General features: G+C 39.4%; 1 protein-coding gene across 1 annotated transcript; it reads left to right on the top strand.

Moving 5' to 3' along the window:
* The first annotated feature begins 1,556 nt into the window (after nt 1-1,556).
* zdhhc13 (zDHHC palmitoyltransferase 13) lies at nt 1,557-24,008 on the top strand. The gene is made up of 17 exons (XM_080437923.1): nt 1,557-1,644; nt 3,128-3,327; nt 8,212-8,334; nt 8,738-8,815; nt 9,259-9,403; nt 9,753-9,817; nt 11,332-11,494; nt 11,990-12,115; nt 12,795-12,928; nt 13,792-13,894; nt 14,258-14,380; nt 14,852-14,914; nt 15,571-15,664; nt 18,478-18,561; nt 19,214-19,371; nt 20,098-20,195; nt 21,305-24,008. The coding sequence occupies exons 1-17, from the start codon at nt 1,621-1,623 to the stop codon at nt 21,441-21,443; spliced, it is 1,920 nt and encodes a 639-aa protein (XP_080294049.1). The 5' UTR covers nt 1,557-1,620; the 3' UTR covers nt 21,444-24,008.
* Nucleotides 24,009-24,224: the final 216 nt, after the last annotated feature.

Below are 24,224 nucleotides of genomic sequence, written 5' to 3'. Positions count from 1 at the left end.
CTTCGACGATATATGGCTGTGTATTTGGAATATACATGAAATGTATGTTTTATCACAGCCATTCTAGGGCTAGAACGTACCACTCACCTGGTCATTATTTGATTGTAGTATTTATTATTACATTTCTGGACCAATTGACTTGAAAAGTCATCATGAAATAGTGGAAATGAAAAGTAATGATGAAATATATAAATGTTGAGATGAAAAGTCACAATTAAATTAAAAAAAAACACAATGAAATGAAAAAAAAAAATTTTTTTTATATTTATTGTCAATGTCATCCATTTTATTGTGGCATTTGTGGCAAATTGGACCAAAAAGGTTCCATACTCACAAAATGTTATGGGGTTCATAGCATAGAGGTATAATATAACGGTTCATAGATCTGAGCCAGGGTTCAAAGAAAACTAAGGTGTTTCTTTATTCTTTTTTTAAACCCCAGCATCCAATATTGTGGGGAAAGCTCTCGCTGAAAATAGCCGATCGACAAGCTCACAATGCGATAACAGAAAATACACTAGCATTGAGCCCTGAGGAACTCCGGTTACCCATATGGGGTTTGTTTAAATAGTTAACTGAGGTATGTCTCCAGACTCTCCACTGTGTGGAAAAGCCTGGTGACGTCATACTAAGCCGAGGCAGGAACCACTCAGCCAGCATGGAGGCTTTGGATTGTGGGCGGGTTTTAAACGGGACTGACGTGAGGCAGTGTTGCCATGTCCGCTTATTATAAGGGACTGATTGATTGATTGATTGATTGATTGATTGAAGTACTTTATCTAAAAAGACATGGAAAATGTACATGGAAGTACAGTTAACAATAAAAGGTCCTCGAAACTGGATCACCCATAAAAGCACAACGGCTTATTTCAAATGAGATCCCCATGCATTCAAATCATGATGACATTTAAGAAAACAGACAGATATACACTTCTATGCAGAACATCATACAATCAGCTTACTGGTATACTTTGGGCTTGTTTTTCTGTAAAGTTGCTTGTAAAAATTGGTAGTGCGGGTAAATTTTTTTGGGGCTTGTTTCCTAAAGCGTACTTGCTTATTTAGACTTTATTCCCAAAAAGTATTTTCATGATAATGTTTGGTGCCCATGGGAGCATTTGTGCTGTATGTTTCAAAAAATATTCCACATTTTATTGCAAGAGTTTTCGAAAATAGCAGATCTGCAAGCTCACAACGCGTCGCATCGCGACTATTTTCAAATTTGTACCAGCTATTTTCAAATAGCCGACACTCAAGTGGCCTAATTAATAAGTTGCTTCTTTTGGGCTTGTTTTCCTAGATCTGTTTGCTTATTTCTCTCACATGATATGGCAACCCTGACGAGAGGACCCCAGAGTGTAGAAAAGAGAGTAACGACACGCTTTGATCTCGCCGCAAGGCGGGCTCCTATGGGCTATAGTTCCAAACATTGGAACTATCTCATTGAGATAGACAGAGCACTTCCGCATTCCATTCTTACAACGGGAGTCGACGCTAGTGTCAGAACTCTCTTTAAGGCTCTGGAGGACCCCTAACAGACCAATCAAGTCGTGCGTTAAACATCCAGGAAGTAAAAAGTGAAGAGGAAGGAACTTTTCCTCTCCTCCCTTCACAACAAAAATGGATTGGAATCAAGACAGTGATGTAAGTTGCTTTATTATGGTGATCGTCGGCCGACCGCATTATTACCCGTTTGATCTCACTGTAACCTTAATTACTGTGTGTTCAATGAGACCCAGCTGTCAGGTGTATATAGTCCTCTGTTCTGATGCTATCCTGTGTTGACAGGTTGTTAGCAGTCATGTTAGCTAGATCGCTGTGAGATGTGCATTATAACGTGGGCCGAGCTGTTTTTGGGGCACATCGACACTGACAGAGCCATCGTTACTTTAATCAATACGCTTAGATCGGCGTAATTAGACACGTTTCTTTACATTACTTACGTTCTAGAGTGCCGAGTCAGTTTGTCATCGTGTGAATGCATCTGTCATCTGTGATCAGAGGACACAAGGTAGCGGAAACTCTCCTCCCTCTGAGCTACACTTGAAAAGATGCTCCTTTAATCCGTTTCGCTTTCGTTTATTCCATCTCTGTTGCTATTCAGCGCTATTGTCAACTGTTTAGTTCAGGTGGCTCAGGCTGTGTTTAGAAACTGTGGACCCGCATCCACACACCCGCTGCCCGGGGAAACCGCGGGGCTGACGTTGTTAGCTGCATGTGTTTACTAAGGGAAGGGTGGATTCATTATTAACAGCACAGGTGCATTTGGCCTTCCCGTGTCAGTGGTGTAAAGTAACTTAAGTACATTTACTCAAGTACAATTTGGAGGTATTTTTTTTACTTTACTGTAGTATTTCCAATTTTCAGTACTTTCACTTCTACTCCACTACCTTTCAGAGGCAAATATTATAAATATTATAGCATTACCCACTTCAGCCCTATACATTTCGGCCATTTGAAAGCCGATCGTGAGCTTGTAGATCTGCTATTTTTATTATACATTTGAAAACTTGTGAAACGGGCCATTCTGCATAATGAGTACTTTATACTTTTAAGTATATTTTGATGCCAATACTTTGTACTTAAGTAAAAATGTAATTCCGTACATTAGTATTTCATGCAGTATTGATACTTTCACTTAAGTAAAACATGTGAGTACTTTTTCCACCACTGGCTGTATGCATTCATCTGTGATTATTATTATGTTATGCTAACATAACATAACATATGCTGCAAGCATAATGCATATAATAATAACATAATAATAATCATAATAACGTATGGTGATAATTTAGGCTCAAAGCTACCTAGTCTCCCTTTAAGCTGGACAATTGTCCTTGTTCAGAGTTACTGTAGGTTATATAGTGAGAGTTGACATGTCATGAGCTCAATATTATCCGATATATTTAGATAAAATTCCTGCTCATTTTAAAAGCCAGCTCTTTATTTGTACCCCAGATATAAAGTCCAACAAGGCCCCCATAATTTGAAAGTATTTTAGATGCGTAGTGTTCTTTCATGGTTATCCAGAAGATATATCTACTATTCGCTTCCTTGTTCATCTTTTCCAAATGGAGTATTCTAGATGGAACAAAGTGTCAGTTTTTCTGCTTTGTTTGTGTCCCAGTGTCACAGCCACTTGGATGATGACTGCCAACACGGACACAGTGGTCATTCACATAGTCATGGACCCAGAGTGCATGGGTTCATGCCTGCTTTCCACGGACAGTTTGGCAGAAGCCCAGATCAGGCAATGGAGAGTCAGCCATCGAAGAAACGGTCGCACATGGATGACAGCAGCAGCTGGGACATCATCAAGGCAACACAGTAGGTTCACTTAGGCAATGGGGCGGGTCCTTTTTGATGTTACAAAATGTTATGGGGTGGTGAAAGGGTGACCTGACTTTTAGGGACGCTTGGAAATTTACCATATTGAGTTTTAAGCAAAAAACAATGTACAAAGTTAAGCATGATTTATTCTCTTTTGGCTGTTTTCAACTTTTGGTTGTGAAAAATGTAGTTTAGGGACCAGTCGAAATTTACATAAGGGGGGGCATGGAGGAAATGTATGTGCCCTGATCTAAAATGCCATGACCCTCCCTTTGACAAAAAAGAAAAATCAATGACCCTCCCCAAGTGATTACAAAAAAAAGAGTAACCCTCCCCGCCTAGAAGTGTCACGATATATTGTGTCACGATATAGCCTATCGTGGTATTAAAATGTGATGATAGGTATTGTCATGATGTCATACTGTATCGTAATATTTTTTTAATTGTTTTTTTAATACAAAAAAAACACTTTCTTTTTTTTTGCCGGTGAAAGTTAGGAGTTTTTACTGTATGATATGAAATGTAAAGCTTATCATAATCATAGTAATTATTAATCATGTCCTCCATCATATTCAAGGTATTTTGGAGAGAAATGAAACAGACTCTAGTCAGTCACTTTCAGTTTAAAGCACTGCAGAGGGGAGGTGTTGTGTCAGCTGATGCTCGTTGACGCTCGTTAATGTGACATGCATCTGCACTTTCAAATAGGCCTACATCTAATCTAAGATTGTATTATACTGTATCTGGTATTATAGATTTTTTTTAGCTGTTGGAAATAACTAGGCTGCACTTGGTTGGTAAAGTCCAGATGACAAAAATATGAGGTTTGTGGAATTTATAGTTATGCAGTCTTATATTATATTATATTTGTTATATTAGTGTCTATCTGTCCTCTGAAACAATGGGTTTATAGTTAGTGAGAACTTCACTTCTCCATTAAGCTTGCACAAATGTATTTATTTGTGTGTACAAAGCACTTTGTAATTGTTTCTAACTTGCTTTATAACGTTATTTATAAGATGATGGCCAATGTTGATGATACATGAGAAAAGAACATTAATAATATATCATATCGATATCATGTCCAACATCATGTATCGTATTGTGAAATTCTTGACACCCCTAACCCTCCCCATCAAATACAACATGACATTTAAAACTGATATGTCCAATGTTTTGCTTTCCACATTGATTAGAACATTGCTGTAGTGTAGTCAGTCTTGCTAAATGCACAGTGTATCTGTAGTAGTGGTAGCAGAATGGATAGTGTTCTCATCTTACATGTGGGAAACCCATTGAATCCTGGTCAGATTGAAGAAAGTTGAATATTTGGTAACCAGTAGTTTAAAACTTTTGTCACTCTGCCCTTTTAATTATCAACTACAGTGACTACAACTACACTGTTGCCTACATAAAACAAATTAGGCTATCAATTATGGCCTGATGCTTCTGGTTTTACTTGTGGAGCTAGGCATCTATACACAACTGTCCATATAGATCCACATTAATCACATGCACAGAATTACTTCAAATGATTATGAATATCCAGTTATAGTAGGCCTATTTATAATGCATCTCTCCAATAACGCCTGTTGAAGTTTTGCTTAATTGTTCAACCACCATCGTTAAGACGCTGAATAGATTTGACTGGGTCGTTCACACTCGCTGTGCGTTGATGGCTTGTTAACGACCGTCATTGATTCTAAATAGACAAGGTGTTACTTGATTTGAATTCTTTGTATCCTTTGAAATAGAGAGGGGTCATTGACCACTGTTCTGCTGTACTAAAAAGGTATATAAAAAACGGACTATTTTATCAATTCAAAATTGCATGACCCTCCCTTGGATTCAAAGTAAAATTAGCTGACCCTCCCTTGGACCAAAATTAGAAAGGCATGACCCTCCCCTATTTTCCTCCATGCCCCCCCTTATGTAAATTTCGACTGGTCCCTTAGCGTTTTGAATGTAAAAAAGGTTGTTTGAAAAACATTGTTTAGTTGTAACTTCATTTGTCCACATAGGGAAATCACAGTGTACCACATTCGAGGCATACAAGTGTATACTGTTAATAAGACAAAGGGGTGACAGTGGAACTGTAGAACGGCTGCATGGGAGTTAGACTTTTCCGGGTTTCGATCTCAGGTTCCTCCTTGGCTTTGCGTCAACGTGTTCTTAAGTCTAACTGAACAGTGAACACCGAACCTCTCCTGATGAGCGGGTTCAGGTTGGTGCCTTCCACGGTTGCCTCCGCCATGACGTCTGTGTGTGAATTAGGGATTGGACAATTTCACATATGGCGGCCAAAATAATTGCCAGTTTTTGCCACTAATGATACTGAAATAATCAAAATCAAAATATGCTTAACACTCTTAAAATGCCAGTAAAATACTGGAATCACTTGGCCTGACATTTTGATAAGAGACAAATAATGTTATTGTCTCATCATTGGACATTTGTGTACATATTTTTACTGAAAAACAAATTTCAGATTTCAGACTCTTGCCAACACCCAGCACTCCAGCAGGTAACCACAACGAGATAATATTGAATTCAGCCGTAATCAAGTATGAATTAAAAGAGTGATGAAAATGATTATGTTAAAGGTAGGGTTAGTGATTTACTTTGGTTAAAATAAGTGTTAAATAGCTCTATATTCTGATAGTACTCATTGCTATAGAGTGTTTGTTCAGTAAAAGGAGTCTCCCATGTCTCTGCAGCTTTTTATTAAACAGAAAATTCATTTTCAGTGCTCTCTCCTGATTGGCTTAAAGTTTGTTAAACCTGAAAATGTAGTCTATATTCTGTTTACTAAAGAGCTGGAGAGACCCCTGTGCCCAAACAAAGGCTCTGTAGCAATGATTACTATCAGAATATAGTACTTTAACCTATTTAACAAATGAAAAATTATAATACCAAAAAATATCACTTACCATACCTTTGAACTGACTGGATTGGATAACTTTTGCATACAGTCCTATTTGAATATTTGCCATGACAATGTTTGTTACATAGCTACAACATAGGACTGGACTTGCATTAATGGAAATGCTGTAGAATGATGAATGATAAATTCAGCCTATTAAATGATCAAACATGCATTAGTCAGTGAAATCTTGCCTAGGGTGCAGATAGGGGCTGAGCCGGGCCTGACATCAGTCACTGCTACATTAACGTTAAGTAGATCTAACTTACAGTAAGTTAGTTACCTGGAATTGGCCAAACAGAGCTGGATGGTTGTCAGAGATGCTTAATATGTTGATACAGGACAGACGCAGTGTTGTACCAATTTTTTATTTATTGAATCCATAGTATAGGGCATAGCAGTGGTGGCCATTTTCTGGTTCCATTGTTCCAGACCCCATTAATTTTTCCCATAGAGATTTCCAAAAATATTTATATCAATTAATTTAAGCCTAGAATCAAGCCATCCAGGGTCCAGGTGAATCATGACCATAGAACATTTGATTCTATGAAAAAGATAATTGGAATATTTAATTATATGATATACTATTTAATAAATACCCTTTTGTTTTGCGGTTTTCCCCCCAAAAAAAGATCACAGAAACGTTTAATGCCTATTTCCACACATCTGATTTAACTTGTGTTGTGGATGATACATGGGGTAAGCTACGGTAACGTTGCATCGTAGTGTGGAAAGCAGGGTTTCTGTGCCAGCTAGCCTAGGGCTTGCCTACTACAAATCTGTATCCGGTACTTTACACACACACACACACGCAGACCGTTTCCATATCCGCTGATTAGACCAGATATGCAACCTGGCAAATCAAATTGATTCCAGTGTATGACGGACGATATTGACGACTGACGAAGATTGACGATAATTAAAATTCCCTGAAATACAATTATTGTGAGTTTCATTTTTTTTATCAGATCATTGTAAAGGTCTTCGGAAAGCGCATTAAAATGGAGACCATTTACCATGAAAAGAACACAGAGTGATTAAAATAATGTCAACGCCCTCACCTCAAGTAATCGTGCAGTAGAGTAGAGCAAAGGTCACTGTTTAGATCTAAATCTGACTTCTTATCTCTGCAGTTAATCATGTCTTTTGTCAGGGTAGCTAAGCATGTAGGTACACAGTGTATTTTACATGCCAGGGATTTTTAACCACCTGAAATTCCACTTGAAAACGGATTGTTTTTCATTTGCGCAATATGTTTTTTTCTATAGAGTCATGACTGATAGTGTCGGTCTCAATAGTCAAATAGATTTTGGTTTGGGGTTCGGAGAATTGATCTGAATTTTGAGAGCGGAGGTTATTTTATGTTTTTTCTTCTATCACATGTGCAAGAGAGTCCTCGAGCTTTGCCCCTCCACTGCAGTAACATTCAATAATTAATCATTATGCACCTGATCAATGTAGTCTGCATCCATCTATTTGTTGTGCTATTCTTAGTTTTACTCGCCTGTAAAACTCACAATGTTGTTGGGTGCTCTGCTCAATATGGCATTTGTATATTACTAGGACCTAACAATACTGTAAGTATACAGTACATATACAGTGTACATGTATATACATATAGAACCCTGGAGATATGTGTCTTATTTCTTTCTATTTGTAACTTTAATGTAACTAATCTATATAAATATATATTTTTTTTGGGGGGAGTTATGTTTAAGTGAAGGCGGCGCCTGCACTCTGGATGTTTGAGTGCAAATATTGGTAGCTCCTATTTGGTTATGGTACAATACAAATATTCGTATCTACCTTCCTTGTGCAATTAATTCCTATCTGCTTCTTGTTCCTTCTATTGTGGCTCTAGCTATGTCCTACTATTCCTGGCTGATGAAATGAAATTTCCCCCTCGAGAATAAACGGGCAAAACATTTTGCTCATATCTTATACCTTATTCTTTGAAGGTTTGGCATCCTGGACCGGTGTAAAGAGTTGTTGGACGCTGGATACGATGTAAGGCAGCCTGACAAAGAGAATGTATCACTTCTGCACTGGGCAGCCATCAACAACCGCTCTGAGCTGGTCAAGTAAGCATTGGAAACTATGTATGCACACACACGCAAGCAAACGCTTTTCTAGACGGCTCATCCCCTAGGAGCTACGCTGTAGAAATGTTACCTTCCTTACATAAAGATGAGGAAACAAATTTTAGATGTTGGACACTGAATCCTTCAGATGTTCAACCAAGCAACCCTCTGTCATGCACATTGTTCCATGAAATGCATGCGAAGACAACTAAATAATTCAATTTGGAAATTAAAATGCAAAGAGAATTGAAACGCAATTCTAGAAAATGCAGCCTTTTAGCATTGCATATTAGACACCTGCAACCAAATAGCCTAGATGCTATTGTAGATTATCATTATTTTAACGGCGATGCAGATGCTAGCATTATTTTGAATGTGACCTGTCCTGACCTTCCTCTTCCAGGTATTACATGTCTGTGGGAGCAGTCATTGACCAGCTGGGTGGAGACTTGAAATCTACTCCTCTTCATTGGGCTATAAGGTGACTATGACAATAAGTACACATATTTTTAGGTTCATGCTGTTTTAGGGATACTGTGATCACAACACTGATCACCGATTTTAGTTTTGTCCTCAGGTTTGGCTTAAAAACTATTTGCAGTAGGTTTTTTTTTGGTCTGGGGTGATGGTGGAGGCTGACGGCAACTGCCGTGGTGATGTCGGGCTAGCCCTCATTCCTGTGACGAACCAATCTGGGATCTCAATCTATGACTCATTTGGGACATACAGAAGAATAACTATTAATAATGAAAGATAACAGGTCTTTTCTTTGTAGCTTTTGAAATATGTTAATACCATGATTCTAGCTGTGATTTGCAGCTAGTAAAAACAACCCTTTGGGTGGTTGATGTTTACCCCCCACCCCCTCAGTATGTCGGCAATCGCTTATTGAAGAGGAGATGTTGATTTATGTTGTCTGTGCAGGCAAGGTCATCTCCCCATTGTCATCCAGCTGTTGAGGTACGGCGCAGACCCCTGCATAGCAGATGGAGAAGGCTACAGAGGTCTCCACCTGGCCATCTTGTTCCAGCACATGGCCATAGCAGCTTATCTCATGGCTAAAGGCCAGGTTGGTCCTCTCCTTACTGTGCTTTTACACCGATTTCCTATCGTGCCCTTTCTTTATATTTATTTCTTGTGCTTTCATGAATGGACATTGCATTGTATATTTGTATCCTATGCAAATGTTTGCATGTGCTTGTTACCATGTTGTATTGTCATGTATCATATGTGATGAATAAGAAATCACTTGTTCCGCCCTATGATGCTTACTGTAACACACATTCAGTATTTGTAAGTCACACTTAACTGTATAGCATTTTTCCGGTGCTGCTTGTGATTTGATTTTTATTTATTTATTTTGTAGTTATTTTTGTATGCTGATTATTCTCTCTTGTTTTGCTGTTTCCACTTTCCAGGAAGTTGATGCCTCTGATTGTAATGGACAGACACCGTTGATGTTAGCAGCTCAGAAGATTATAGGGTAAAGCTCTGTTCTTTTTTTAAAGAGAAAGGAAAAAGTACATTTGGAAAACTGGATTTCTGTTTACATTCAGCCTGGAGCAGTGCTCACATCAATGTTTTTTCTCTTTACATTAGACCCAGATCCGCAGGTTTTCTTAACTATATGTGTTAAACTGGTGTATATTAAACCTCAATTTTGGAACTTAATTTTGTTTAGTTTCCATGCATCTATTTGTGTACTCTTCAATATACTCCAGACCTACAGTATTTGACAACAATCGCTAGACCTGGGTTAATCTGCATCCCAGTAAGAAAAGTAACTCTTTGAGTGTCCTGCCAGTTCAGCAAGGATGTGTAACATCAGGGAACTGAATCCAATTGATGATCTGTGTCTCCTATATTCCCCCCTATATCCTATTAAACACTGTCAGGTGAAAAGCGGAAGGTGTCTCCATGTGTAACGGAGGAGACATGTGGTAATGTCTACCCCACCCTCCCCAAGACCAACAGTGGAACTTGGCAATAATTGGGACTATACAAGAAATTGCGGGATTTGGCGATGACTAAATTGGGGAGAAAAAGAACAAACAAACAAAAATCTATGGGAAAATATGATGTAGAATAAATGCAGGAACAGCACAGTTCATCTATGATAAAGTTGTGTAAAGAAGCGCTACAGGAACAAAGTTTAGCGATCAGTTGGGTGGTGCACCCGCGCATATCTGCAAACACACTCGTGACGTGTATTACATTATGGCCGGTAAATTTAGCGATTGGCTGGTGAATTACAATCTTGTGTTGTAATGTTGCTAATCAATGTTGGCCGGCCAGAAAATTGCCTAGTGGAAACCCTGGTGTGAACTAACCATGTAACCACAACGACAATGCATTCAAATCCAATGCAAGGACCTCCGTTACCCGTCATTCCTCTATTCTCCCCTCTTGTGTCTCTAGTCAGAAAAGCCTTTGAAATCTTGTTTAACCCTTTAAGACCGGGAACGCATCCGGGTCGTTTTTAAGATTTCTTTGGCTATTCAAAAATAGCAGATCTACAAGCTCATAGGGCGGCACTCGGTGCCGCGCTATGAGCTTGTAGATCTGCTATTTTTGAAAAATTGTGAAAAATTGTGAAAATCTTTGAATACATATATTTTTTTAAGCGTTAAGGTCCTTACACATCGGGGCGATTTTTTTCATGCGAATAATATGTTATTTTTTAAAACCTTATAAAGACTAGTCAATGCAAGTGTACATGGAGCGAAAAAGCGTATTTTAATTATTCGGAACGAGTCCGAATTTTGCGTATATTTGCATATTCGCCGGTGTGTAACCGCCTTTAGGATTTAGAAAAAAAATGTTTTAATCGGCCTCAGGTCTTAATGGGTTAAAGTGTCATTCTGCCATTCAGACTTACCCGTTATAATCCTATAGGGCAATTGTGGTGTTCCATTTGAAAACACAATCTAAAAGATACAATTACAGTGAGAACCACAGAAATAAAAACTAATGTTACTGTACATTGTGTAACCACAGGCCAGAGCCCACTAACTTCCTGATTAAGAACAATGCTTCAGTGAGCGCTGTGGACAAGGTGAACAGAAACACTCCGTTGCACTGCGCCGTGCTGGCGGGAAACGTAGACGCAGCTCACCTGTTGCTGGAGGCGGGAGCCAGCGTGGACACGGAAAACATCAACGTAAGCCTCCTCAACACACAACGCATAACAAAGACATTTTGATAATTGGTGCTTTTTGAAATCGTTACCGTCTCCCAGAAACCTTGAATGTTCATCTTTCATCTTTTATGTATTTATATAAATGAATGCCATTTTTTATACTTTGACAAAATAAATGCCGATCTACAAGCTTACGTTGCGTTGCAAGCATTTAGATTGGCTATTATCACAATTTTAGAAATATAAAAGCCTAAGGAAAATGCCCAAAATAGGGATGCCAGGTTGTATGTGGGTTCTATACATATTTAACCAGTAAAAAGTAGTAGAGCTTGTGACTAAATAATAACTACACTGGATCCATAGAAGTTTTTTTCCATTTCCTGAAATGTAATTAATATTGGACATAAGTCCAAGGTTTCCACCCGACAACAGTGACAAAATACTTGTAGACGTGTTCTAATTCTAATAAAGTAATAAAGTTCTGTGGTGTTTGACGGCTGTATGGCTTGTCCACAGGGTCATACTCCCATCGACCTGGCCCACCAGGTACACAGCCCCCTGCTCATCCACATGCTCAACCACATCAAGCAGGAGAGGATCCGCTCCAACTCCCGCTGCCTGCGGATGGTCAACAAGTACAAGGTGTGGAAACCGCAAGCGCACACACACACACACACACACACACACACACACACACACACACACACACACACACACACACACACACACACACACACACACACACAACACTCTCAGACTCTCCTACATGGGCAGACATCAATGTAATTGTGGATCGGTCTAAAAAAACAAAAGACATATGTCCATATCCAGTGGTGGAAAGTAACTAAGTACATTTACTTAAGTACTGCACTTAAGTACAATTTTGAGGAATTTGTACTTTACTTGAGTATTTCCAATTTACAATACTTTTACTTCTACTCCACTACATCTCAGAGGCAAATATTGTACTTTTACTCCACTACAATTACTTGAAAACTTTAGTTACTTTTCAGATATAAATTATGATATTAAGAAACATACATTAACCACTTTAGCCCTATTTTATACATAGGCTATTTGAAGTAGATCGGCTTGTAGATCGGCTATTTTCAAACATTTTTGTACTTTTACTTTTGGTACTTTAAGTACATTTTGATGCCAATTCTTCTGTACTTTTACTCAAGTAAATTTAGAATTAGGGACTTTTACTTGTAACAAAGTACTTCTACAGTGCAGTATTGATACCTTTTTAAAACATTTAATTTGAGTACTTTTTCCACCGCTGTCCATATCTAACACCTTCCTCTGTGTCTGTCCGCAGGTGTTTTTGCAGTTTTCCTTCTGCGTCGCTATGTTAGGGAGCGTGGGAGCTATAGTCGACATGAACTCTGAGTCCTGGCTGCTTAAAGGGGTCCTGCTAGTGTGTGTGTGCGGAGTGGCCAATCTGGCCTCAAGGTGAGGATGTAATTACTGCTGCTTGTGTTCTTCTTGAGTGACCATTCTCCGTTTCAGTCAAAATGCAGAGCTGCTAAATAAACAATGAGCAAGAAATGAATATAGTATACAGGGTCCAAACTATATTAACCCATTAACACATTGACTGCCAATCGCGTAGATCTACGCAAACCTATTTAAAGCCGTCACGTGCCAATCGCGTAGACCTACGCGAAGTAGTGTTTTTTTTGTTTTTTTTAAAGTTCACATTGCACTTTTTTTCACTTTCGATACGACACATTTCATTGTAGCACCACTGGAAACGGAATTATCCGGGATCCGGTTTTGCCGATCCCATTTTCTCGTTTGTAGTTTTTCTTGTCGCTGATCGCTGTTTAACATAAACCGTTGTAACTACAAGATGGCGGCTGGGTTTTTGAAGGGGATTTCACTGGGCGACGCAGTCGGATCGCCGCTGTGTTTACAAACAGTTTTATGCTAGATCTAAAGGGATTTAACGAGGTCTGTGGCGACGTGAATAAAACAAAAAAACATCAATAAAACGCTGGCACTGGTGAGTACATTATGAGATATGAGCTTGTATATCTGCTATTTTTTAATAGCCAAAGAAATCTAAAGATGCGTTCCAGGTCTTAATGGGTTAACAAAGGTAATTCTTTTGTCCTGTTTGTCTGTCTTCAACAGCGTCATGACTCATGAGTGACTCATAACACTGATGAAGAACATGTTACTTTGCTTGTGATTTGTGTTGGATTGTCATACATCTGAGAAGCATCAGACATTTCCTCCGTCCTGCCTGGAGTGCGGCGTCCTTACAGTATAGATTATAGTTTATTAATGTCAACCGTTGTCATGTCAAACAGGAATATGCCGAGCCCAGCCTTCCGATCTCTTCTTCCGACTACTGCTCTCATGGCTACAGTCTTCTGGATGCTGGTGACCTGGTACCTCTGGTTCCTACCTGATATCCTTCAGCACACCCTGATGTGTTCAAGAGCTTTGGTTTAGTTGCACTTTTAAAAGATTAGACCAGTGGTTCTCAAACTTTTTCATGTCGAGGACCCCCAAATTGATTTTTACGGCTTTTTAGCAGTGATTCTCAACCAGTTGCAGACCCATAAGGGTCCATTTGGCTCCTAACTATCCATCATTTGGCTGGGAACCCCTTGGAACTCCCTCAAGGACCCCTGGGGGTCCCGGACCCCACTTTGAGAACCAATGGATTAGACCGTCAGCTCAAAGTTATATCGGCCCTCGACTTTCCATTTTTAACATGACCTTTGCCTTTGTTGGAAAAGCTGCCAAACTCCTTAACATGTTCATCCACATGGCCCCAGCGCAACAGTACAGGTCCTGTTCACGCTCAATGCCACTGCTCTCCTCTACTATTATCTCCGTGCCTGCAGGACAGACCCAGGAGTTGTCAAGGCAACCGAAGAAGAGAAAAAAATGGTAAGAGTATTATAAAATGTTATATGTATATGTATTCCACTAATTACAGAATTTCTTGGACTGGAAAGCGTCAAATATGTTGTCCCGCAAGATTCAGTTCTTGGTCTGATTCTTTTCTGTGTGTACAGTATATGCGACCCCTAGGGCACATTTTCAGAAAGTCCGGATATAAACTTCCACTGTTATGTGGATGATAACCTACGTCCCTATTACAGCCAATGAGTCGTCTAACCTTCTCAACATTGATTAAACTAAAATAGCCATTTATTGAGGAAAGATTTTTGTGACATTTATTTCTAAGTCAGAATTAAGTGTGCATCCTACTTCACCACAAGGTGATGACGAATGTTGAGGTGCTTTTGACTGATAGTCAAAGATAACTCGTACTGCAGCCAGTGCTCCTTTTAAAAAAATAGTTTGTCGTACAATACTGATTATTTGCAATACTGATTATTCTGATTGTTCTCTCAGAATGTGTTGATGCTGGCTGAAGCTGGTTGTCTAGACCCCAGGATTTTCTGCACATCCTGCATGGTAAGGCACAGTGAGAAGGAACATATCACATTCACTTTTAATTACTGTATGTGCTGTGCAAGGAGATATCTGTGTCATGAGTCATGGTAAGTAAGTAAACCCTTTTGTCTGTTTCTTATGGAAACCTTGTCCTCATCCCAACACTAACTGTTAAATAAGATAAACATGTATTGAACCATAGCAGGAAATTCGGGTGTCATTCTAATTCAATGGAATATCATACTTTGTCATGACATGATCTTACTTTTATCCAGCACTAGCTATTGGGCTCACGACATCAGTATGATATCGATACGATACAATATATGGCACTTTTTTATTATGAAAATATATGGGGGGAAAAAAAGCTTATGAAAATATATGGGGGGGAAAAAAGCGTATGAAAATATATGGGGGGAAAAAAAGCTTATGAAAATGTATGGGGGTGGGGAAGCAAATGCAAACAAATACTTCTGTTTTTGCATTATTGTTATTGCATTTATTATTTATATATGTTTTCAACGCGATTTTCCCCCCAAAACGATACATATCGCCACGAAAACGTATCGCGATATATCGCGGGACGATATATCGGCACACCCCTAGCACTAGCCTATATGTCCTCTTTCCTTTTGCCAAAGAATACCACTTTACGTGTTTGTGTCGTCCTGTCACAGCTGAAGAAACCCATGAGAACCAATCACTGTTTCACGTGCGACGCCTGTGTGGCAAAACAGGACCATCACTCCATATGGATCAACGGCTGCATCGGTGAGATGGCCTGAATGTGTGTGTGGTTTGTGCTGGGAACAGATTACAGTACACAACATTTTTGTCTTACATGATGGTCACCGTGTCAGATTCTGCAATTATAGTGCCATAAATTCTTACCGGGTCTTGAACGGGAGACTGGCAACCAGTGTTGATTTTAGCAGCACATTTTGATTTAGTTTTAGTCAGTCTTTTGGATAAAATTCCATTTAGTTTTAATCATATTTTAGTCATCTGAAATGTTTTACTGTTAGTCTAGTTTTAGTTGACTAAATATCATAAGATTATAGTCTACAGTTGATTTAGTCGGCTAAAATGTATTTTGGCGGTGCCTTGATGGCGTCGTAATGGCTGATTTTACACTTGGTTGCATGCTGAAAATAGGCGATCTACAAGATCACAACGCGTGAGCTTGCAGCTCTGCTATTTTCAGAGCGCAACACCCGAGCGCAACCAAACATAAAGTGTCTTGTCTTTTAGTTCTACTGGATCTCTTCTCCACTAGTCCCTCCCTAACATTTTAGTCTAGTTTTTATTTGTTGACGAAATGGTCAATATATTTAGTCACAGTTTTAGCCATCGTAGCTTAGTTTTTATTTTGTTTTTATTTAGTTTTCGTCAGTGAAAAAAGGTAGTCGACGAATATTTTTCGTCATAGTTTTAGTCGACGAAATCAACACTGCTGGCAACACTACAAGTGTGACGCTGATCAAACGATTGAGGTCTCAGGTAGACTGAGATCAGCTCATTACACGCACGGGAATCCGGTAGTATAGAAGAAGAAAAAAATGTGTCGGTCGCGATCCTCCATTCCAGAGCTATGGCCGTTTGAATGTGGCTTGTTTTTTGAAAAACTGCAGAAAAACAACAAAGCCGAGAATTGATTTTCATAAGTCGTCCTTGGCAGTGTGGGCGTTTGGACAAAAACCCGTCAGAAGTCGTCCGTGGCAGTGAACGAGTTAACTCATTCAGTGCCATTGACGTCACCGACGTCACGTTTTTATAAGCCCAGGGTGCCAATGATGTCGCCGACGTCATGAAAAAACAGTTCTTGTTTAACATCTTACTGAAAAAGGCTGTATCTCGCTTCCTAAGCACTTTTTTTTTACAATGTATTTTTGGCTCTGGCACTCAGAGCCAAACTGCCAGAAATAAGTCAGGCACTGAATGAGTTAACTGATTCACTGCCAATCACGTAGATCTACGCGAACCTATTTAAAGCCGCCACGTGCCAGTCGCGTAGATCTACGTGAACTTTTTTGTATTTTTTATATTTTTTTTTTCCAATTTGACCCAAAGACCAAGGAGATATGATTTTTCGAAGATCTAGACTCCTATCCACTTCCTTGTTAACTTAAAACGTAAAAATTCTGTATCTCGGCTGAGTACTTATTTTTTTCCAATGAAAAATCTCTGGCACTGGCAAAAAAAATATGAAAATACCTCTTGCAGTTAATGGGTTAATAAACATTGTCATAAATACTATATGCTTCCAGTCGCTAGTTTAAAGTCTCCTTTCAATCATCATGATATGCGTTTTGCTAAATTATGGTCCCATTTATTTTAATATTGACGATAAAGTAGGTTATGCTCTAGGAGGGGCGGGATGATTTGATTGACACGCTACACAACCAATAGCATTCATTCCCCGCCCCCGCTCTTGATTGACAAGCTACCAAACCAATAATGGTCTGGTCGCATTCTGCAGGATATGACGCGATATTGAAAGATGGCGGACATACAGTCTTGGAACAATCGGCTTCATTTACGGTCTGTAGCGTCTAGGGGGGGCGTAACGCTGTCCATTCTTTTTACAGTCTATTAGTGATGTGCGGGTCGGGTTTTTTCATGACCCGCCCCGCCACGGAACCCAACCCGCCTCAACCCGCCCCGCGAACCCATATATAAATCTATGGCTCAACCCGCCCGCGTCATAATAGCTCAAATTTATATAGCGCTCCTTTAACTCTTTGACTGCCCCGGACGGGAATTCCCGTCCGATGGCTCTATGGCTATCATGGCCAATGACGGAATGACGAAAATATATTTAAAAAAAAAATGATTTTTTTTTTTGGTCTTTTTTTTTTTGGTTTATCTCAAAGGAACTAGGAGATAACGCTATCCAAAAAATTGCTGCTCCATTCACTTCAATGTTAAAAAACAAACGGAGGAAAAATGCACCTTTTTCCTGGCACTGGGACGACAGTCTGAAATAAGTCTGGCAGTGAATTAGAATTAAACTAGAGTTAAGTACCCAAAGTCGCTTTAAATGTCTACAGTAGCACAACATTGTCATGGGCTAAATAAACAAGCATGTTGTTCAAAATAGGGTTTTTTTTTTTTTTTTTGCGTGTGAGAGCGGCTGACCCGCTCACCCGCAGCCCGCATAATTGCCTCTGAAATCCTGACTCGACCACCCGCGCCGCGGGTTGACCCGCGGGACCCGCGGGTTACGGGTCGGCCCGCTCATCACTACAGTCTATGGTTGGAATAGTGCAGTGATTGGTAGTATGGGTAAATGAACACGGATTATCAGTGTAACAGCACAATAAAGTATACCAGTAGGAGTACTGGAATACTGTCAGTAATAGTAGACGAGAGTGATGCTAAAGTGGTGATGTACATTGCCAAGAGTCCATGAGCAAGAGTCAATTAGTCGACTGTCAATTTCACCTCCGTAAAGTCACAACCCCACTATATTATAGATGACACAATATTCCTGAACCTAAATTGTGTCCAGAATGTCCTGCAATTCCCTACTGGGTCCGAGGAAGCACTTGTGTCTCTAACCAATTTTCCTCTGTACTATGTAGGTGCAAGGAATCATCACTTCTTCATTCTTTTTCTGTTGTCCCTCATGATGATGGGAGCATGGATGTTCTATGGCTGTGTCGTGTGTGAGTGAGCTCAAATCAGTATCCTCAATACAGAACTGTACATTGTCCAATTTGGTCCATCATAATTCATAGTGCGTAATATTGCTATTTGCATGCACTATTTATTTATTCTCAGTGAGTTGTGATACTTTTACTTTACTTGTCGTTATCCACGCATCACATTTTTAACCCGTTGAGACCTGGAACGCATCTGTGTAATTTTTTTGATTTGAGCTGAAAAGCATTATTTTACACTTTGGCTATTCAAAAATAGCAGATATACAAGCTCATAGCGCGGCACCGAGTGCCGCGCTATGAGCTTGTAGATCTGCAATTTTTTTTTAATCGTGAAAATGTGTGCACATTTTGAATATATATATATATTATTTTAAAGCATTTTTAACTCAAATCTTTGCTTCTGGGGGGTCCCTGGAACAACATATTTTGAGATGGGGGTCGGCGGCCAAATACATATCATTTTGGGGGTCCTTGACATGAAAAAGTTTGAGCACCACTGATATAGAAACACACTTTTTTTCAGAATACTGTTGGGATTTAGAAGACATTAAATGTAGAATCGGCTTCAGGTCTTAATGGGTTAACTTAGTTTTCCGATGTGTAAAGGACTGTTATTCTAGTGTTTCCGGTGTAAAACGCTGTGGCGTTCTTTCAGACTGGTGGAAACACTGCCCTCTGCATTATGAGGAGCAGGGGGTGTTGGGTGTCTTATCAGCTGTGGTGAACTGCTCTCCCTGGGTGCTCAGCGTCTTCTGCCTGGCCTTCTATCACACATCCTGGTCCTCCATCATGCTGCTGATGCAGCTTTACCAGGTGTGTGTGTGTGTGTGTGTGTGTGTGTATACAAGTTTGTATTTTCTGACCATGTCTACAGTGGAAAGTGTGTCACGTGCTACATATTTAGATTGATATATGCTGTTACTTCACATATTAAGTTAATTGTTATTTTGAGATATGTCTATGCTAGTTACTTTTTAGCACATATCTCTAGCTGTTGCACTCTACCAAACTCTACCAAGCTGTTGTTCGATAACCACCAGCCAATTCCAGTGTGGCCCTCTGCATTATAGGATGTAAGGAGCCGTCCCTTTCGGGTATGGGAACAAAAACGATAATGTGTTCGTGATAGGATACATGCTTTGAACGATCTGACAGTATTTCCTGATCAAATATTCATGTATTCTTTGTTTTTCTTATTGTATTGTGAAAAACCTGTTTGCCGGTTAGCTGAGTAATGGCGTGGCGTGTCACTCCCTTGATCTCGCTCCATGTTTCTCATCTCTCTCCGTTCTACCTCTCAAATAAAGGCTCAGAAAAGGTAGATAGTAGGTTATACACAGGGCACGCAGAGGTTCTGTGACGTCACACAACAAACGCCAATCAGAACCACACTAAACGAATGTATGCAAGGACATTGAGTGAAACAAAGCGACTGCTGCCTCTTGACAAGGAAGTCACTGGTTTGATGTTTTGGCTGCGGTGCATCGCATCACAGTCATGGCAATAATAACAGTAAAGTGTGTTTCTCTTTTTGAACAGATTGCTTTCCTGGGTCTTACAACAGCAGAGAGAATAAACCTGACGCACCACCAGAGAAAACAACCACAACCCATCTCTCTGAGACAAAACCCCTACAAGTGAGTAACGGATCACAAATATCTTAGTTTTAATGTGCTGTCTGAAAGAAACACCCTGATGATCTGACATAATTGTGTAATCTTTTAAAAGCAACCCTATTAGATATCTGTTCACATATACAGTACATAGATGTTTTTCATTCTCTTTGTGAAGCTCATTGGGGTTCACATGGTGAAATAATGCTTTAAACACTGAGGTGCACTGCATTTTAGAGTAGCATTCCTTTTTTCCAGTTAATTCTGTTTGCCTCCTACACAAAGCCTGCAATTAATTTCTCCTCTGACACCTTTCTGTAGACTGCTTTCACATTATAGCGTCACAATTGTTGCGTTTCACAAGATTTGGCCATTACATTACATTACATTATAGTCATTTAGCAGACGCTTTTATCCAAAGCGACTTACAATAAGTGCATTCAACATAGGTAGGGAACGAAACTACTAATCACCAGAAGTCTTAAGTGCATTTCCTGCAAAAACAAGCAACCAAGAGTATACCTAGCGCTAAGGTAAAAGTGCAATATATCAGCTACCTACTTTCTTAAACGGATGAGACAAAATAGCAAAATCAAATGAGCACGAGCTAAAACAAATAAGTGTATCGACTAAACAAGATCCAATAAAACAATACAAAAATAAAACAAGCGTTCGTACAACTAGTTAACAACAAGTAGGCCAGGCAAAGGCCATGGTCTTGCCATATGAAACAAATGGCACCTAAACCATTTAGAACTGCATCCTGCTCACGTTTCTTTCTGTATGTAGTGGAGTCACTGCATGTCAAGGCATATTACTTTATGTACCCTGCACTTGGCAATACAGTGCTTTCTGATTATAATCATACAGTGTTTCTAATTATAGACTTTTTGGAAATAATCAGTGCCTCAACCAGTTAAAGTCACAATGGCACCCACCTTATATGATGTGCTCATGACACATGACCTCACTCTGTCCCATTTATTCTTCCCAGGTATTCCCTGCTGTCCTGTTCAATATAGTAGAAATACCCCAGAAACACTTCCCTCACAGCAAGAAGGTACTGGGCTTGAACCCCACTGGGGCCTTTCCTTCATATTTAACCATCATGTACTCCTTTTCTTCCTGTGTAGCGTGGGTGTAGTTCGAAATCTGGCAGCCTTCTTCCAGCTGCGTTGCTGCGGCCTGTTCAAGCCAGCTATCATCGACTGGACCCAGCAGTTCCCTCTCGGCCGAGACCAACACACCTTTGGGCCGCCCGACCTGGTCTGAACCACCCCCCCGTCCCCGTCCCTCTCAGGGCTGTGGATCCATGGTTCTGGACCAAATGGACGGGGCTTATTTATTTAGTGAATCTTTGACTGCACGTGAAGGGAGACCACTATAAAAGAGGGGAAATCGACGCGAAGCAATGTGCAACAAGTTGGTTTCTTGAAATGCTGCTGCCTTGATACTTGACTATAAACGAGCAAATGGGAGGTCAGCGACGTGCTAATCTGGGTAAAGTTGAATCAACGTTTTTTTTTGGTTTGTTGTTTTTGAAGGCTTAAATTGTATATGATGTTTGTATAATTTCTTTTATAAACACTTCTGCCTATTTTTTATCACATGAAACAATCTTTGAGGTGTATTTTATGGGTTTTGTAAAAAGAAAAAAAGAGGCATGTTTAATAATGAATGACCACTAGTACGCTGATATTGACATCTTGTGCCTGTCTTTTAAACCGCCTTTCTTTAGACACACAGTGCATGCAGTCTCTGTGAAACAGGTTTTATAACGGATTACAAAACAAAAGTCCAGTTTTTGTGAGACATTCTTACAGGAGGAAGAGCAACTTAAATCATAGGGTGATTGTAATTTAATTCTCTTAGCTGGTGATTACATGGTCAGTGAAACATTAATTTGAGTGGAGAACCACTGTTAAAGTATGTTTGAGAAAGATCCACATTTTCTACATTCCAATTTCAACACACACAGGGGCGCTGGAAGTCATTTATTCCACGGGGGGCTGGGCTTGGCGGGGACGCGCGTGCACGATTTTTTTTCACATTTTCCCCACAATTTTTTTCATGTTTTTCAACATATTTTATTCCCCAAAGTTAAATATATCATTGTTTTAATATATAAGTGTGTATATAGACTTAAAAAAATATATACATTTGTTTAATTTACAAAGAAATACAATTAAAAAAATTTAATTAAAAAAAAAACTATTTTTTTTCTTTCTCTTCCCCACCACCAGGGGTGCTGCAGCACCCTCAGCACCCAACTTCCAGCGCCCCTGAACACACAAAGATGTTCTCTTTTCATTCGCCTTAATTACCCTGAAAAGAGAATGGGTAACAAGTTGCTCTGTGATGTTTCAGTTACAGGTTATTTTGGCACGTACATGGTTACTGTACATGAATGGTGCTTTCTTGAAAACATAGCAAGATGTTGAAGTGTATGCTGCCATTTTAATTAGCAAGATGGCTGCAGTTTTTGCCCTGAGATGCCTCAGGCAGCACTTCTCTTAGGCTGAGGTTCCAATTCCTTCGGTAGGATTGGCAGACCCTAATTCCAACCTGGCCCCTAAGACAGGGCAACAGATAATTTTGAATGCTGGAAATTCAACTAATGTGGAAAACAATAGTATAGTACCTATGTTATAATGTGGCCTTCTCTTAAACAATGAATGTTATATACATTTTTGATATCCGTGTTTGAACCGCTAAATTCGCCTCAACTCCAACATTTCCCATAATGCAGAAAATGTATTTTATTTTATTTATGTTTTTGTAAAGGCTGTGACGTCCGTATTGGAAGTAGTATTTACCTGCCAGAGATACCTTGGTGCTTGACCGCACCACTCAACAAATACTGTACAGGGACACTTACATCATCAATATACATTTACTTTTATATTTAACCATAGAAAGGCTTCCAGAGCATATAGCTAAGCTGGTTTTGAATGCTAGACATTTTCAATATACATTCATAAGCCAATATACCATCCACAGTTAATGCAATTAGCAACTTCCTCCACTTCAGCTACATGTACAGTTCAACATTTTCATGATATAATTATGTAAAAAGCGACTGATATTGTTGTCTAGATATGGCATATTATGTAAATATATGAAGTTGTCCGTTATCTGTTGCCCTACCTTTAACCATCTCCAACTTAAATCTAAGCAATGTTATGGATGGCTTTGTGGTGTTGGTATATTGGACACAGAACTTTCCGACATGGAAATATTATGTGAACGGCCTACCAAGTCGGATAAGTGAAGCTGGAAAGTCTGAGATTTTTTTGGTACAGATCTGTGACATAAATGTAACTTCTTGTTAACTTAAGGAGTATGTTTGAAAACAACACATTTCTACCTAATTCACATAATCATCTTTCTGTTCTTTTCATTATTCAGTAAAAACAGCTTTTGCCTTTTTGAAAGAAAAGCGTAGCCACAATCTTTTTGGCCAGCTCCATTTATCTTCTCCGCCGGCCACTAGACAAGAAGAATTATGTAACTAATTTGCAAAGTCGGACCTTCTTGCAGACCACGTGAACGCAGCATATGTTCTGCCTCAGAGACTAAATTCAATTCAACTGAGGATTCTGGTGCACCAGACCACTTGAGTGTTCAGCAGTGAATCTGCCCACTGGTTGTGAATCACCAGTGGGTGCAATTTGTAATGTACAATAACTTAATAATAAAAACTATTGTATAGTGCAGTGTAGGTATTGGTTGTTTTTGTTGTCCAATACACCACACCACAGAGGGTTATGTGCTATGAGGTCCTTGCACTGGATACAAAAATCAATAAATGCAAGATATCTTTTGCACCTTTGTGTATTTGTATGTTTGTTTTATTTTCATGAACACTTGAAAATAAAGGTTCTTGTGAATCTTTACAACAGGTTAATTTCAATTACAAATGTGTCTATACATTTGTAACTATGTAGCCAGATGTTGATAAACCGTGTTTATCAACATTGATGTATCAATATATGTTGATATAGGCAACTTTTAACTGGGTTATTATGATAAGCACCATCCATCCTTTACAAA

The sequence above is a fragment of the Gymnoscopelus braueri genome (assembly GCF_963280865.1).
Source record: "Gymnoscopelus braueri genome assembly, chromosome: 1".
Classification (NCBI taxonomy): domain Eukaryota; kingdom Metazoa; phylum Chordata; class Actinopteri; order Myctophiformes; family Myctophidae; genus Gymnoscopelus; species Gymnoscopelus braueri.
The sequence above is the reverse complement of the archived record's forward strand: the minus strand, read 5'-3'. Positions and strand labels throughout refer to the sequence as shown.

Bases quoted from the DNA above. Each gene is read 5' to 3' on its own strand.
- zdhhc13 (XM_080437923.1), top strand. From the start codon at position 1,621: ATGGATTGGAATCAAGACAGTGAT. The intron at 9,818-11,331 runs GTAAAGCTCTGT...GTGTAACCACAG, and splicing joins GCAGCTCAGAAGATTATAGG to GCCAGAGCCCACTAACTTCC. The intron at 12,116-12,794 runs GTGTGGAAACCG...GTCTGTCCGCAG, and splicing joins GGATGGTCAACAAGTACAAG to GTGTTTTTGCAGTTTTCCTT.